The sequence below is a fragment of the Gopherus evgoodei genome, chromosome 24, assembly GCF_007399415.2.
Source record: "Gopherus evgoodei ecotype Sinaloan lineage chromosome 24, rGopEvg1_v1.p, whole genome shotgun sequence".
In the NCBI taxonomy this organism is placed as follows: domain Eukaryota; kingdom Metazoa; phylum Chordata; order Testudines; family Testudinidae; genus Gopherus; species Gopherus evgoodei.
This window is the reverse complement of record NC_044345.1, coordinates 2,098,002-2,114,872: the sequence shown is the minus strand read 5'-3', so window position 1 is coordinate 2,114,872 and position 16,871 is coordinate 2,098,002. Positions and strand designations below refer to the sequence as shown.

The following is a 16,871-nucleotide window of genomic DNA, read 5'->3' as shown; positions in this document are numbered from 1 at the left end:
AAACCGAGGCGGCCGGTCGCCATTTTCCCCGGCTCGGCGCGCGGGGGGAGTAGGGAAGGAAGCGGCGGCCATTTTGTTTTCGGCGCTCGAGAGTGAGTGCAGCGGGGAGCGGGCGGAGGGGACGGAGCCCCACGGAGCCAGCCCCGCGCCCCACCCCCGCCCCGCAGCCCCGCCCGGAGTCCTGGCGACCGTCTGCTTCGGTGACAGAGGGGTCCCGGGGGGGGGGACCGGCTGAGGCGGGGTTACGGGGTGCTGTGATCACGGGGGGGGGGGGCCGGCCCGGCCACTCCTCCCTTGAGCGGGGCCCGGGCTGTGGGCCTGGGGAGATCAGCCCAGCAGAGCCCTCCGCTCTTGGGGCTAGCAGCCTTCCCGCCCTGGGGGCCGGGCCGGGCCTCCCTGACCCCCTGCGGGCCGGGCGCGGGGCCGGGCCGGGCCTCCCTGACCCCCTGCGGGCCGGGCGCGGGGCCGGGAACCGGGCCTCCCTGACCCCCTGCGAGCCGGGCGCGGGCCTGGGAACCGGGGCTCGCGGGGCCGGGCCTCCCTGACCCCCTGCGGGCCGAGCGCGGGGCCGGGACCCGGGGCTCGCGGGGCCGGGCCTCCCTGCCCCCCCCCCCGTTGCGAGCTGCCCTGTGCAGGGGGCTCCGCCGCTCCCCCCTTGCGCCTCGTCTCGGTGGCTCGGGCGCTGCCGTGCTGGGACGAGCTCCCCGCATTCGGTGTGTGGCTAATAACAAAGCTGAATGGCTGGCGCGGGTCCGACCCTCGCTCGGGGATCGCTGCCCGCCTCCCTTGGTGGCCAAAATCTCTGCCGGGCTTGGGGCCCTGCCGCGCAGGGCTTCAAAAGGCACTAACTAAATACCAGCTCGGTTGCTGCTGTCTGACAACTGATGTCACACTTCCAGCTGAGGTCATAACTTGGAGAGAGGAAATATTGCATCCAGAGCCTGAATGTCTAGTGCAGTGGTTCTCAAGTGGTGACCCCTTTCACAAAGCAACCCCTCCCGTTATAAGTTAAACACTTTTTTATATATATTTAACACCATTATACATGCTGGAGGCAAAGCGGGGTTTGAGGTGGAGGCTAACAGCTTGTGACCCCCCGTGTAATAATCTTGCGGCCCCTTGAGGGGTCCCAGCTCCCAGTTTGAGAACCCTCAGCCTAGTATATCAGAAACTGAATCCAGAATCAGAAAGATTAATTCCTACTGCTCTCCTGCTTAGAAAAACAACCTCAGTGAAACCAGCCAGTTAGAAATTATCTTCACCAGGCTGTTAATGGCATACGTAAGTGAGATCTTCACTGAAAGTGGAATTTAATGCCACAGAAACATTAATCTGACACACAGTTGAGAGATGAGATAGCATAACTCAACTAGTTTAGTGAAACTTACCTTTTAGGATGTTTTGTGATACTATGAAATTCCCTGCTAGCACAGTCGCGTCACTGATTTACATGGTTCACACACAAGTTTGGCATGGAAAATCTAGCCAAATAATTTCATGGGCTCAGTTCTTCTTACTAAATCTAGCTACTGTTTGTTTCAGACGATCGTGATCTGAAGATGGCTGCGCAGTCGGCACCGAAGGTTGTGCTAAAGAGCACCACCAAGATGTCTCTGAACGAGCGGTGAGGAAGCCAGCAGCAACTTCAGCTCATAAGAAATTTTTACTTAATTGTCACTGTGTCCAGTGTCCAAAACTGACATGGTTCTGCCCTGTTTTAACCTAACTAAAAGAGAAGCAGGTGGCTATGCACCTCTGTCTTAAGCTGCAACAAATGTGGTACACGAGGTTAAAAGGGCAATTGTTTTGGAGGATTTTGTCAGTAGCTGTTAATAGTAAACTATATGAGACGTAAATGTGGTGGGATGTTCTGATTAAAAAAAGAGAAAACCTCGCACCCTCCCTTTTCTTCCACGTTTTACATTTTATATAGTTTGACCACTGCAGGCATGGTAGCATGTTACCGAAGCTGCAGAAGGCTTGCTGCTTTGTCCAAGGGAGACACACGCATGTGGTCTGGCCTGTAAGAGGCATGCCGCAGGCCACCAAACCAGCCCAGAGGCCCTTTAACAATGTTCTTGGGCCTTGTAAGAGGCAAATGCTTTGCTTCATCTCCATCGCTTTCCTTTCTTGGCACTGCTTCTTTTTATTTCCTCTCTTAAAGAGCCCTCTGCTCTTTCATGCCACTAAGCTTTTGCAAATCTATAGTGATGAACTAACAGTGAGGCTTCTGTTCATATTTCACTTTCTCACTAACTCACTCTCCAATTAAGTGTTAATATCATTAAGCCAAGGAGAAATGAAGCCGTTTATATGCAGTCCCTATTCCACTGTTCACTGCAGTGAGCAGTAGTTTTAGCCAGTGCTTGTGATTTATGGCCAGGCCGGCAGATCGTTAGATACAGTACAGGGGAGTTACCTGCCTGTTAATTTTGTTAGTTCCAGCCAGACCACATTGAGCACTTTGTAGTGCTTAATTTCACTGTCATTTGTAGCTATTAGGATACTGTAGACACTGATTACTGGTGAGGAAGCCTACGTTCCTGGTGGTATGTTCACACCACATAATTTTTAAAGGCAGAAAATCCCTAATGCACCAAAGAAATTCTCAAATGCCAGCAAAATTGTAGTCTTAACGAATGCACTCATATGTTGGCATCTCTTATGGTGATAGAACTGTCCTCCTTATAAGTATTATGCCAGATCTTTGATTTTCTGTTGTCAGAGTGATGCGACTCAAATATGCTTACTGCCCTCAAACTGTTAAACAGTTTCCCCTCTAAACTATCTGTCTTGGCTTTTGCATTCAGATTTCAGTTTGCTTTCCTGTTTCGTTGTAATGTCTTCTCCTGTCTTTCATGGCCATTTCTGCTTGTTGCTTGTTTTTCATAACTTCTTTCACCTTTAAAAGCAATAACTTAAAACTTTATCACTTTTGAATTAATATGTTGCACTTATCCAAATCTGCATTTCCTATTCTAGCACGTTTGTGGAAAACGAGGAATACATAACTCGCATATGACATGATCTAAGTGTGGCACTTTTTACATAAAGTTCATGGGATCTGGAGCTCCAGTCTTGAGAGCCATGAAATGCCATAAATGTTTGTAATAAAACTTTATTTAAACACCCATTTTGTTCGACCTTGAAGCTTTACTAATATGCTGAAGAACAAACAGCCGATGCCAGTGAATATTCGGGCTACCATGCAGCAGCAGCAGCAACTGGCCAGTGCCAGAAACAGAAGACTGGCCCAGCAGATGGAGAATAGACCTTCTGTTCAGGCTGCCTTGAAGCTTAAGCAGGTGAGAGAAAGTGTCCTATTGCACTGCGGACAGTTGATGATGCCTGTCAGCAGCTGGTGGCTTTTCAGGATATGAGAATTTTTCAAGATGTCGCTTGAAAGTAAGAGCTGAGAATGTTTGGAGGGACTTCAAGAGAATTTCAGATTGTCACTGCAGATAAGTAATGCTTTATAGGTTGTTAATTAATACTGTTTAGTTCAGTTAGTCTGTCATGTCTTCTGTTGGTTATTTGTTTAAATCTCCTCCTTTGCTATTTTTCCAGAAGAGAGGACAACCTGAAATTTCACAGCTTTTTCCCTCTTCCCTCACCTAAATGGTCTGATTCCAGTTTTCTGGATCTGCTGAATTCTTAATGCCTTAATCTAGCTGCTTTCGCATTGCAACATATTAGCTCTTGTTCCCTGTTAGTGCCGCCTTTTTTTTTGAGGGGGCGGGGTCTGCCTGTTTTTTTCTCTTTGTTTTATGCTATTGCCAGCAGTTGTCTGAACAAGAACTACATGAACTAAAAATGAGTTCTTGGTTTCTCATAAATTCTTGCTAAAATAACAAGAATCTTACTATTCTTGTTATCCACATAGACTGACCAGAGCTGTATGCTACTGAGCAGCCCAAAAGTTGGCTTCCATTGGAAGGTCCAGTGTGGAACAGCAGATCTGAGCACGATGTATTCATACTGAGTTGTACATCACATTTAATAGTACCTGTGCATTTCTCAGTGAATGGGGTCTGCTAGATGTGAGCCCTCGTTGATAAGATAGTGATTAGACTATGGGGCCCAAGAGGCAGTTAGCTATGTTACTGTGCCAAAGTGCTTCTTATCAGAGTATCTCAAACTGAAGAAGGTAACGAGCTGTATAACTGTCTGTTAGTGCAGAGAGAGACTTGGAGAGTTTCTCTTGAAATTTGTGTATGTATGATCCATGGAAATAATTAAAACATGGGTCTGGAGGGTCCTGCTACACTGCTGTGTGCTAGCTTTAAATAGCAGCCCCGCATGACTCGAGTACAGTAGTCGTTACATATAATCCCAGACATCTTTGGGCACACTAGGAGAGAACTGTGGAAGGTACCTATTTGAGCGGCTTTGTCACATAACTACAATCTTTATCTGACTCTTGTGCTGGAGTTTGGTGTTCTTTTATGAAAAGGAATGTGACTGCATTGCACTCAGAGCCCAGGAGCCTGCTGTCCCTAAATTCAGAACCAGGTGCTAGTAAGAGAAACTTTGTCTGGAGCTTCTAAACAAAAGTTCTATATATGAATAATTTATGGTTTCCACAGAAAGGGTTTATAGTATAACTCATAAGGGCTTCACTAGTGATATGAAAGGATAGGCAAGTCTCATTTCCTAAAGGACGTTGTTCCCCTTGTTTGCGGAGTCAGTGAGTGGCTGAATCTGTGTGAGGAAATAGACCCTTTCCCTTCACTCCACTGGCACCTGTTTCACTTTTTCATTGGAACCATGTGCGCACACACACGCTATCTTTTAGGATTAAACACGGTTCTAGATCTTGCACGGCAATTCAAGATCAAAACGTATGTTGGGTTTGAGGTTCATGTTGGAACTTCTGATGGAAAAGAAGGTAGAGCATAGCTCCTTCTCAGTCAGCGTAGGTTACGGGGGTCCAGAGCTGCTGTAGAGTTCTAGAGTACAACCTGTCTCTAATGCCCTTTCTCATGTTGAGGAACTTGGGCTGCATTGAGGAGCGTTATGGAAATGCATACAAGTAAATCTCATGTGGAGATAGAGCCAGCAAATCAAGTGGAGCATTGCATACTAGGCCTGGTGGCCTGTATGGGTCACACCTCCTTATTAAAGATGACAGCTGCAATGTGTTCTTCTGGGAAAATTTGGGGACTCTAGTTTAATAGTGTTGGGTTGCTCTTCAACAGTCATCACCAATTGACTTTGGAAAGTCTATTCGCTGGTACCTAGGGGAGCAGGGACTGTTCCTCTCTGGAGGAGCATCCTGTGAAGAATATTAGGGTCTTGTGCACCATTAGTGAGGCCATACAGTCACAGCTACGAACTTTCAAACTCACTACCCACCCCACTTCACTCAGGACAGCACCATTTCCCCTAATGCATGACCATCCCTTTCTGTGTTACACCAAGTGCCAGCCGATGTGCTTCAGTGTCCTGTTCCAATTCAGATAGTACAGGGGGCAGGTTTGGTTGCACAGGTTAAAGAGTGGGTGTTGTAGACCTGTTGTGGTTCATCTAAAAGCTGTTATACTGCCTAAAACTGTGAAATACCTGAAATCTTACGATTGTACTCGAAGACAGCAGGTATCTAACATCATTCTAGCCCCTGCTGGCCACTCTCCAGAGAAGTTGGGCGAAAGCAGCTTTAAAATTTGTTTGACACAAAGAACCAAATGTATGGTATAACGCAAACAAATCCCAAAATTAAGCCCAAAATATATTGGGCTGCGTGGTATAAACTAGGTCTAAGTGTTTCCTTAACTGCCTTGCACTGAGTTATCGGTCATTTGAGAGGAGAAAACAATCTTGGTCTTAACTCTGAATTTCTTGGCTCTTGTGGTTTTTAATTTGGAGCTTAATGCAGTTGTTTTGGAGGGGGTGAATATTCCTGTTTGTGCTAGCTTATAAAGACAAATATGGAAGGGTTTAGTCTCTGTGGATGTCTGGGGAAATCTAGACATAAGATTGTTCCAGTGAGATCACTGGATTTGAAACTTTGGGCATATAATTATCAGAGGCTGAGTGCACAAGTCTCCTGGCTGTAGACGATCTCACTTTTACTCTAGGCGTTTGCAGCAGGCTCATCACTAGTGCCTGAGCACCTTTCTCAAAGGGAAAGCTGCAGCTCACCTTGGGGATTAGATGTCTGTTTCACTTCTTAGCTGGGCTTACACTTGACAGACTGGCCCTCTCTAGACAAGATCTTTCTTGAGACGTAAATACTTTGCAGTGGGTCTTGGGCCCTGTATAGGTTCTGCTTCCTCCTTTGCTGGTGGAGGTATCTGCTTCCATCTGTGCCAGTTGCATGATAAGTCCCTGATAGCTACATGACTTTCCTGTTTTTAAAAAAACTTTCATTCCAGAAGAGCTTAAAGCAGCGCCTAGGTAAAAGTAACATCCAGGCACGATTAGGCCGGCCAGCAGGACCCCTGGCTCGTGGAGCTGTTGGAGGACGAGGGCTACCTATGGGTCAGAGAGGTTTACCACGAGGAGCCATGCGTGGTGGACGTGGAGCGAGGGCGTTGCTGAGAGGAGGCATTCCCCTCAGAGGTGAGTATATTGTTAATATAGGAAATAAAATATCCCTGGGGGAGGATATTGAATGAGTTCTTGCTAAGTTTGACAGCTAGCTTCTTGTTTTGATTACCTGCTTGACTTTTTTTTCCTCACCCCATTAAAGGTCAGAGTTTACTTCGAGGAGGACGTGGCGTATCCCCTAGGATGGGCCTGAGAAGAGGTGGTGTTAGAGGTCGTGGTGGACCTGGGAGAGGTGGTCTAGGCAGAGGAGCCATGGGTCGTGGAGGAATTGGTGGCAGAGGTTAGTGTGCTGACGTCTGGGAAGGCATGAGGGTATTGTTTAGAGAAGAATCTGAAGCAACCTTTAACTTCCACCTTCTTGGTTAAAATATAATGTATATTAGCACCTGTGAAGTAGAATCTCCACCATAAAGATACACTTGCTTGATACTGTGCTGTACACTGGATACAAACACATGTTTTCATTTTCTGAACTGTTGGTTTTAGCAACATTTGTGCTGAAAGGCCAGATCCTAGTTGGTGTCATTGCTTCCCAGAGGGTTCTGGATAGCGGTGGTGAAACTGGCCAGAGTCTTGTCAGTATCACGCTCCTGCTCCATGAGGCTTTGAGTAGTGGCGAAGGCACTGGTGCAATTTCTGTACAAACGACTCTGCATTGTTTCACTTTCCAATCAGGAATGAAGTGTAACCTTCACAACCATATGATGCACATTCCTTAAGTGAAGGTCTAAATTATGCAGAAACTAAGGGCTTAGGCCTCCACCCTCAACAGGGAAGTGTCCTACTTGCTGCTAAAGTGGAAATTTTTCAGGCCCTGGTTTTATTAGTTCACTAGGAGTTTGAAATGAAATCTGTTCCTTAAATACTCAATCCTTTTCATAGTGCAAAGTATTAAATTTCAGCAGTCCACAAACGGGATTGGCAGTAGAACAAACGTAGGCTGCAATTGCAGCTGACCTAGTGGAATCATTAATGCCCAAACTAGAGAATTCTCAAATAGGACATCACAGCAATCAGAGCTCACTGAGCCACATGCTGTGGCTTTTTATTTTAGCAAAAGGCCCATTGGTTTCTTTGCAGCACCTGTGTTCCTAGATGCGGGGGCAAATGGCAGGTAAGAATCTACAACTTCCTTGCTTTTGTGAATTAATATTGGAGATTAAACATTATTTCCTTGTCTTCCTTGTAGAATCACATTAATTCAGTCCTAGTGGGTTCTAATGCCGAAACAGGTCCCTCAGAACTAGTTTGACACCTAATGTAAAATTGGTGGGATATGTGTCGAGCAAGCTTATTCCTAATTGTTAGTGGCATTGCTGCTTTCTAAAGCTTGGTAGGAAGGGTGGTGGGGAATAAATGCTGATTATACTTGGCTAGTAACTCTCTGGTGCATCAAGGCACTAGTGTGTGTTAGGGATTAATGCCAGGCTAAAATGGTACCAAGCAATGTAAAGTGTACCATGGGGCTGCCCTGTGGACCCTGCCTTGATGCTGATGGGCACACACAGCCCTGTACAAGATTGCAAATTCAAACACCATCTCAGGCAGTGGAGTCTTCGCTACTTTTAAAAGTACATACACTGTATGGAGTTCCAGCACTGTATGGGCTGCCACTGTCTCCCGGAGGGACAGAGGATCATTAGTGCTTTGATATGTAACAGGTATACAAAAAATAGGCCACACCAACTGTTGGGTCTGCTTGGGCTCAGCTGCAAAAAACATTCTTTGTTAGGTCTCGCTCAATAATTCTAGATTACTGGCATTGCAATAGCAAGGTCTGGTGCAACACTAGATTATTTATACTTGTTCAAAGGAGAAAACTTCCTGTTTACTGTGACAAATAGTTTGTAACTTGCCCACAAGTAGGAAGTCATTAGTTCTCATACTACGTAAAGTAGACGCGTGTATTTAGAGTGCAGTAAACATATGTGGTGCTTTACAAAATGGGTTTAAAGAAAAGGACTCCACTCTCAAGAGTTTGGTGTGATTCAGATAAATTTGCCTATAGCTCAGGGAAACATGAGAAGCTCTGTGAGAAGGAGACAGATGTAGGAAGGTTCATGAAAGTGGGTTTAAAGGAGGAAAAGAGGGTGCTTGTCACACCAGAGGAAGGAAAATATCTCATGCACAGGGTTGGGAGCAGCGTGGGAGGTAATAGGATATGGATATGGAAGAGTATAATGAGATTGGAGGATGAACTGAGAGCAGAGATACTGTGGGAAGACAGTTGTCCAGAGATTTGAACAGACACTTGATGCACAAGGAGAGAGACAACCAGGGGAGTGACTTGACTAAGGGGCTGATCTGGTCAGTAGCAGAAGCGGCACCATTGAGCACCAGCTGTCTCCATCTTGCACGTGACTCTCTCGCATACCACGTAGTGTACAGAGTGCCACTCGGTGGTCTCTACATTGAGCACTGTTATGTACCTGAGTGGCTTCTTCAGTGGACTGCCCACCCGATTGTTGGTTTGCCTAGGTAGTATGGGATGGCGAGTTGAGGGTGCATGGGCAGCTGTAGCTAAACTCTCATCGGTGGGGTTAGGTCAGATCCTTAATGTTTGCTCCCTCTGTCCGATTCTGGTGGTGCCATTCCAGTTTGGTGTGTAACTGTAATCTTGTTTCACTGTAAGGTCGTGGCATGGCTGGCCGGGGAAGAGGGGGCTTCGGTGGTCGTGGCAGAGGCAGAGGACGAGGAAGAGGGTCTGCACGTCCTGCATTGACCAAGGAACAACTGGACAACCAATTAGATGCTTACATGTCTAAAACGAAAGGACACCTCGATGCTGAGCTGGATGCTTACATGGCTCAGACAGATCCAGAAACTAATGACTGAAGGTCCTTCTGATAGACTCTCATTGAAGTTAATGTGTATGTCAATGCCCATAAGCTAAAAATGGAAAAACCTGATTCATGCTGGAAGGACCTGCAGGAACAGGGGTGGCCCTGTTCTACCAAGAGATCAGATTTTAGTGTGTTTCTCTTACATTTTGATACTATATGTTGTATGAAACCTTTTTTGGATTGTTTTTTATAATTTTTCCTAACTACTCTGAACATGAATGTGACAGACGAGCTGCAGATACAGCTACTGAGATCAGTGCAGGGGTGTGCTCAGCACGCCAGCCTGGCTGCGATGGCACACTAAGTTCCTTTGTGTTTATGAAGGGAAGATGCTGCCTGTATGCCACAATCTGTGCATTTTTAGGTGAAGTGCTCATTGGTGTGGAACACAAACTGGGGATCACATGGTTATACGTGCCTCTTACTCTTCATGCTTTGTTTCAGGGTAGGAGTTGATCCCATAGTGTGGCTAAAGGGTAAATATCCACATTTGCAGTTTTATTGTTGCAATAACTCATTTGAAGTAAACATACCAAAACGTCTCCCTCCAGGACTGCCTGATCAATCGAATTCAAGTTAAGAAAGACAGACATGTCAGTCTTTTATTTTGTACCAAAAGTTCATTCCCACTGCTTGCTAGCTAGAGAGGATTTTCCAGGTTAAAGGCTGTTTTTCAGATAAAATTTGAATTTATTTTGTATCATGTTTGAAGGGATGGCACTAATGGCTTCTGTGTACCAAAATCTAGAAAAAGAACTAGCTTCTGTTTTAAGGATCTTGAAACAAGCACATTTAATGATGCTTGAAAGAAAATCATGGGTAGAATAGTCTCTCCAAAATCGGCTTTAACAACAAGTGCTGTTACCTTTCAGTGTAACCAAAACTGAATTTTCAATCCAGACCAACTTTGGTGGCTTCTGTGGTGCATTTAACCTAGGTTGGCTTTAGAAGTTGAGAAGGGGTTTGCCTTCCTCCCTATTCCCCACCTCCTCCCCCGAAGATTTAAGTTCAGCCATCCTGTGAACTGTTCCAGTTTCAGTGGAATCTTGTATTTCTCGTTCGTTGTGACAAAGGAGAAACAATTATAAAAACAGTATGTGGACTTTGTGGATTTTTTAAATGCAGTAAGTTGTAAGAATGGTATTCTCAAGCATTAATTGTTGATCGTAAACTCTGTGGGATGAATAACTTTCTAGTGGATATGAGAAGACAGTAAACTATCATCCTCTCCTGAATGGAACATCACAGCTACGGTTAGAACAGCTTCCTCTCCACTGGCTGGCAGTCCATTATAGCTGGAATTTCATCTAAATCCCCCGCTCTCATGGTGTTCATTGGAGGGTGGGGGACTGCCTGGTCCTCCCTTTGTTATGCATGCTGTTGCTATCTAGGGCTCCCAGCTAATTTGTACAGGGCATCCTTGTCGTTTGACTTATGAGACAAACAGCACTTGCAACGTTTCTGAGTTGGCACCCTGATTCAACTTATGACATTTGGTTTTGACTGTACAATGCAAGGGCATTCAGACTGCCAACTGTCTTTTCACATGCATTAAGGCTGTGATGTAACTTAGCTTTTGCACTTTCAACAAGGATCTGCTTTACTAGTGGGGCCAGTAGATTTCAGTACTGCTATAGGATGTTTCTTCCCTAACCTCCAGTTATCTTCCTCTTGAAAATACTGTCCCTATAACCCCTGCTGTCAGTGCTTTAAGGTTGCCAGTTGAAGATATACCATTTTTAAACAAGTATCTTAATCATTCATTAAAGGGACGCAAGGTGCTAACATAGCCCCCAACACTTCCGTTGTGTTAATTTTCCTCCTTTTGGGTGGCAGAGACTGCAGGAGAGGGTTAGGTGCAAACATCACAGCATGCTGCTGCTTCAGGCATGGGCATATGAAACCTGAAAGATTCAAGTGACTGGGTTATGAGAAGGGGACACTATTTACTGTGCTGCATCCAGTCTTACTGTTTGAACAGAAAAATGTTTGCCTTGTTCCCTTAAATTCTTTGAACACTGAGCTGAAATACTCCCTGAACAGAAAGGAACTTGGGCTTCAGACCAACACTACCGTGCAGGGAAAGCCCTGGCCCTATGCAGGTTCTCTGTACATGCTGAATGAGCTTGCCCAACTCAGTCCAGTCACTAGGTGCTGCTGCAGCTCTGCCAGTCGTGTTACATGGAAGAAGGCTTCTCAAAACTTGTTCCAGCCAAATTTTCCCCACATCTCTGGCTTTCTGAAGAGTGTTTTGTGGTGGATTGAGCTCACAAGACACACATCATCCTCCCCCTTCCAAATCTATATCACACCAGTGCCTTCGAACTGATAGAGTAAATGCACCTACCTGAAACGAATGCGAGACTTTCCTGGGTATTTTTAGTTTTCTTTTGAGAAGGCTCCAAGTGCGTAATGGGGAGGAGGGGAGGTGTCGTTTGGCAGGGGAAAGGGCTCGCTAATGGGCTATGGAGCCTCTGGTCTATGTACAATGAGATTCCAACCACATATGGGTCTGTCTAGGAGACTGGCAGTCTTAGAGGGCCCCCAAAGAAGCAATAGGCCTGGGGACTGTTATCCTGGAGGTGTCTTCCTGCAAGGCTGGACCTGCCGCTCCTCTTCTGTGGATCAGGTTGGCTCTCAGGGCTGCAGCTCTGGCATTTTGTATTTAAAAACAAAAAAGTGAAGTGGGTCCTGCTGGTGGGGCCTAGCTGTCACTGTGTGACCCCCCCCCACTCCCAGTGGGGGCCAGACGGGTAGAGTAACAGCCTTAACTGAGGAATGGCCTGTGGTGCCTAGGAAAGCTGGTGGGTATGGTCCATTGCACCTTCTGCACCAGCCTGCATGTTGGTCATGGGCAGGAAGCTGCTATAGGGCAGTGTGGGGCATGCCCTCAGCTCTCCCCGGGGGAAACAGAAACAACCACACAGCTTAGCCTGAGCTTGGAACGCCTAGCCTGGATCAGACCCATTGTCCATCTAGTCCTGTATCCCATCTGACGGGCCACTATCAGCTACAGCAAAGGAAAGGCGCAAGACCCAGTGCGGGGATAACCTCACTGGGACACTTCCATCCTAACATCCAATAGTTACAGGCTGGCGGAGGCCAGGAGGGTTTGAAGAACAAGGGTTTTTAATGACAACAGTGGGTCCCTCCACCCTCCAAACACACAGGAGAAGTCCGACTGAGCTCCATGGGACCACTTGTGCATGAGATGGGTCAGTGGGGGCTCAGGGTGCATCCACAGCAGGAAAATAATTCTTACCAGGGCTTAGTTTCACATGGGGTAAAATCCTAGTGAAGACAAGGCAGCTTGTGGTTTTCCCCAGTGCTAGCAGGGTAAGGTAAACATGAGCGAGAGCCTAACGTTTACCTTGAGCTGCTAAGTGTTAAATTTACAGTGCCTTGACTTGGCTTTTACCTCCTCTGTGTAATTACCCCAGGGGAGGAACATCCTTTTCTGCCTCAGGAAGACCAGGATTTCAGCCTGACCTGAAGTTCTCCTCCCCCAGGCATGGGAGATAGGCGTGTGATAGTTTTACTTGTCTCACTGCTCTGAATTACTGGCAGCAAAAGTTGCCCAGTGAAAATAGTGTCAACAATCTAAGTGGAGCAGCTGAAACTCCAGGAGAAGGGGATAGCGCTGGCCCCCACTCCCTTGGGCTCCCTGCTGCTCTCCCTTCCCCTCTCCTCTCACCCTTTTGGGTCAAAATCTGGGCTAAACCCCACTGTTGTTAAGGTCCCTCTGGTCTGCTGGGGCTGTGGTGGAGCACAGGCATTGCCAGCTCTGCTGGGAGCAAGGAGGGGTCCCTGCATGAAAGCCATTCCTGGCTGTGGGGCCAGGTGGAAAGACGAGTGGCAGGTGCTAGAGGGAGGCAGCTACAAACTGCCACTTTTACCCCAGCGTTCTGGGTCCCCTGGCCTCAGTCCCCTCCAGTGCAGCCTTAGGCTGCTCTCTGCAGCCCTGCCCCAGAGACTGGGTCTCTCCTCCACTCAGGCCTGCTGCTAACCCCAGTCACTGCCCCCTGCCCAGCTCCAGAGCCTGGGTCTCCCCCCACCCTGCTGCTAGCCCCACTCACTGCCCCCTGCCCAGCTCCAGAGCCTGGGTCTCCCCCCACCCTGCTGCTAGCCCCACTCACTGCCCCCTGCCCAGCTCCAGAGCCTGGGTCTCCCCCCACCCTGCTGCTAGCCCCACTCATTGCCTCCTGCCCAGCTCTAGAACCTGGGTTCCCCCCAGCCCTGCTGCTGGCCCCACTCACTGCCCCCTGCCCAGCTCCAGAGCTTGGGTTCCCCCTACACTCCCGAGCCCTGATGGTGCCCCACTCACTTCCCCCTCCAGCCCTGCTGCTAACCTCACTCATTGCCTCCTGCCCAGCTCCAGAACCTGGGATCCCTCTAGCCCCCGCCCCATCCCTGCTGCTAGCCCCACTCACTGCCCCCCGCCCGCCCAGCCCTGCTGCTGGCCCCATTCACTGCCCCCTGCCCAGCTCCAGAACCTGGGTCTCCCCCCACCCTGCTGCTAGCCCCACTCACTGCCTCCTGCCCAGCTCTAGAACCTGGGTTCCCCCCAGCCCTGCTGCTGGCCCCACTCACTGCCCCCTGCCCAGCTCCAGAGCCTGGGTCTCCCCCCACCCTGCTGCTGGCCCCACTCACTGCCCCCTGCCCAGCTCCAGAGCCTGGGTCTCCCCCCACCCTGCTGCTGGCCCCACTCACTGCCCCCTGCCCAGCTCCAGAGCCTGGGTCTCCCCCCACCCTGCTGCTGGCCCCACTCACTGCCCCCTGCCCAGCTCCAGAGCCTGGGTCTCCCCCCACCCTGCTGCTAGCCCCACTCACTGCCCCCTGCCCAGCTCCAGAGCCTGGGTCTCCCCCCACCCTGCTGCTGGCCCCACTCACTGCCCCCTGCCCAGCTCCAGAGCTTGGGTTCCCCCAGCCCCGCTGCTGGCCCCACTCACTGCCCCGCTGCTAGCCCCACTCACTGCCCCCTGCCCAGCTCCAGAGCTTGGGTTCCCCCAGCCCCGCTGCTGGCCCCACTCACTGCCCCGCTGCTAGCCCCACTCACTGCCCCCTGCCCAGCTCCAGAGCCTGGGTCTCCCCCCACCCTGCTGCTGGCCCCACTCACTGCCCCCTGCCCAGCTCCAGAGCCTGGGTCTCCCCCCACCCTGCTGCTAGCCCCACTCACTGCCCCCTGCCCAGCTCCAGAGCCTGGGTCTCCCCCCACCCTGCTGCTGGCCCCACTCACTGCCCCCTGCCCAGCTCCAGAGCCTGGGTCTCCCCCCACCCTGCTGCTGGCCCCACTCACTGCCCCCTGCCCAGCTCCAGAGCTTGGGTTCCCCCAGCCCCGCTGCTGGCCCCACTCACTGCCCCGCTGCTAGCCCCACTCACTGCCCCCTGCCCAGCTCCAGAGCCTGGGTCTCCCCCCACCCTGCTGCTGGCCCCACTCACTGCCCCCTGCCCAGCTCCAGAGCCTGGGTCTCCCCCCACCCTGCTGCTGGCCCCACTCACTGCCCCCTGCCCAGCTCCAGAGCTTGGGTTCCCCCAGCCCCGCTGCTGGCCCCACTCACTGCCCCGCTGCTAGCCCCACTCACTGCCCCCTGCCCAGCTCCAGAGCTTGGGTTCCCCCAGCCCCGCTGCTGGCCCCACTCACTGCCCCGCTGCTAGCCCCACTCACTGCCCCCTGCCCAGCTCCAGAGCCTGGGTCTCCCCCCACCCTGCTGCTGGCCCCACTCACTGCCCCCTGCCCAGCTCCAGAGCCTGGGTCTCCCCCCACCCTGCTGCTAGCCCCACTCACTGCCCCCTGCCCAGCTCCAGAGCCTGGGTCTCCCCCCACCCTGCTGCTGGCCCCACTCACTGCCCCCTGCCCAGCTCCAGAGCCTGGGTCTCCCCCCACCCTGCTGCTGGCCCCACTCACTGCCCCCTGCCCAGCTCCAGAGCTTGGGTTCCCCCAGCCCCGCTGCTGGCCCCACTCACTGCCCCGCTGCTAGCCCCACTCACTGCCCCCTGCCCAGCTCCAGAGCCTGGGTCTCCCCCCACCCTGCTGCTGGCCCCACTCACTGCCCCCTGCCCAGCTCCAGAGCCTGGGTCTCCCCCCACCCTGCTGCTGGCCCCACTCACTGCCCCCTGCCCAGCTCCAGAGCTTGGGTTCCCCCAGCCCCGCTGCTGGCCCCACTCACTGCCCCGCTGCTAGCCCCACTCACTGCCCCCTGCCCAGCTCCAGAGCTTGGGTTCCCCCAGCCCCGCTGCTGGCCCCACTCACTGCCCCGCTGCTAGCCCCACTCACTGCCCCCTGCCCAGCTCCAGAGCCTGGGTCTCCCCCCACCCTGCTGCTGGCCCCACTCACTGCCCCCTGCCCAGCTCCAGAGCCTGGGTCTCCCCCCACCCTGCTGCTAGCCCCACTCACTGCCCCCTGCCCAGCTCCAGAGCCTGGGTCTCCCCCCACCCTGCTGCTGGCCCCACTCACTGCCCCCTGCCCAGCTCCAGAGCCTGGGTCTCCCCCCACCCTGCTGCTGGCCCCACTCACTGCCCCCTGCCCAGCACCAGAGCTTGGGTTCCCCCAGCCCCGCTGCTGGCCCCACTCACTGCCCCGCTGCTAGCCCCACTCACTGCCCCCTGCCCAGCTCCAGAGCCTGGGTCTCCCCCCACCCTGCTGCTGGCCCCACTCACTGCCCCCTGCCCAGCTCCAGAGCCTGGGTGGCCCCCCACCCTGCTGCTGGCCCCACTCACTGCCCCCTGCCCAGCTCCAGAGCTTGGGTTCCCCCAGCCCCGCTGCTGGCCCCACTCACTGCCCCGCTGCTAGCCCCACTCACTGCCCCCTGCCCAGCTCCAGAGCTTGGGTTCCCCCTACACCCCCAAGTCCTGATGGTGCCCCACTCACTTCCCCCTCCAGCCCTGCTGCTAACCTCACTCATTGCCTCCTGCCCAGCTCCAGAACCTGGGATCCCTCTAGCCCCCGCCCCATCCCTGCTGCTAGCCCCACTCACTGCCCCCCGCCCGCCCAGCCCTGCTGCTGGCCCCATTCACTGCCCCCTGCCCAGCTCCAGAACCTGGGTTCCCCCCAGCCTGCTGCTAGCCCCACTCATTGCCTCCTGCCCAGCTCTAGAACCTGGGTTCCCCCCAGCCCTGCTGCTGGCCCCACTCTCTGCCCTCTGCCCAGCTCCAGAGCCTGGGTTCCCCCAGCCCCCCCAGCCCTGCTGCTGGCCCCACTCACTGCCCCCGCCCAGAGGCATCTGCCCTGTGGCCCCCCCGGGGCCCAGCCCGGCGTGGGGCGGGCTGAGAAATGTGTCAGTCTGGGGAGCTGGCAGCAGCCCCGGCTCGCTATGGTAGCTCGCTCCCTATTGGCCGGGAGCCGGGCGACCGCCCGTCACGGCACCTCCCATTGGCTGCCGGGCTCCAGCGCCTCACGCGCTCCGGCTTCTCCTTTTGTTATTGTAGCGAACAAGTTGCGAAGCGGGGCCGGGCCGGGGGCGCAGCCGGGGGAGGCGGCGG

The 16,871-nt window shown here is 52.0% G+C and overlaps 1 protein-coding gene across 4 annotated transcripts; it reads left to right on the top strand.

The window, feature by feature from the left end:
• The first annotated feature begins 22 nt into the window (after nt 1-22).
• Nucleotides 23-10,495, top strand: CHTOP (chromatin target of PRMT1). 4 transcript variants are annotated; one of them, XM_030541895.1, is made up of 7 exons: nt 23-92; nt 1,543-1,624; nt 3,152-3,305; nt 6,375-6,561; nt 6,692-6,829; nt 7,630-7,663; nt 9,182-10,495. In XM_030541895.1, exons 2-7 carry the CDS (start codon nt 1,560-1,562, stop codon nt 9,312-9,314), a joined length of 711 nt encoding a protein of 236 aa, XP_030397755.1. In that variant the 5' UTR covers nt 23-92; nt 1,543-1,559; the 3' UTR covers nt 9,315-10,495. The 4 variants fall into 4 exon arrangements, with proteins under 4 accessions (XP_030397755.1, XP_030397754.1, XP_030397753.1 ...); XM_030541894.1 differs by lacking the exon at nt 7,630-7,663 and having other exon boundaries at nt 32-92; nt 6,378-6,561; XM_030541893.1 differs by lacking the exon at nt 7,630-7,663 and having other exon boundaries at nt 72-92.
• Nucleotides 10,496-16,871: the final 6,376 nt, after the last annotated feature.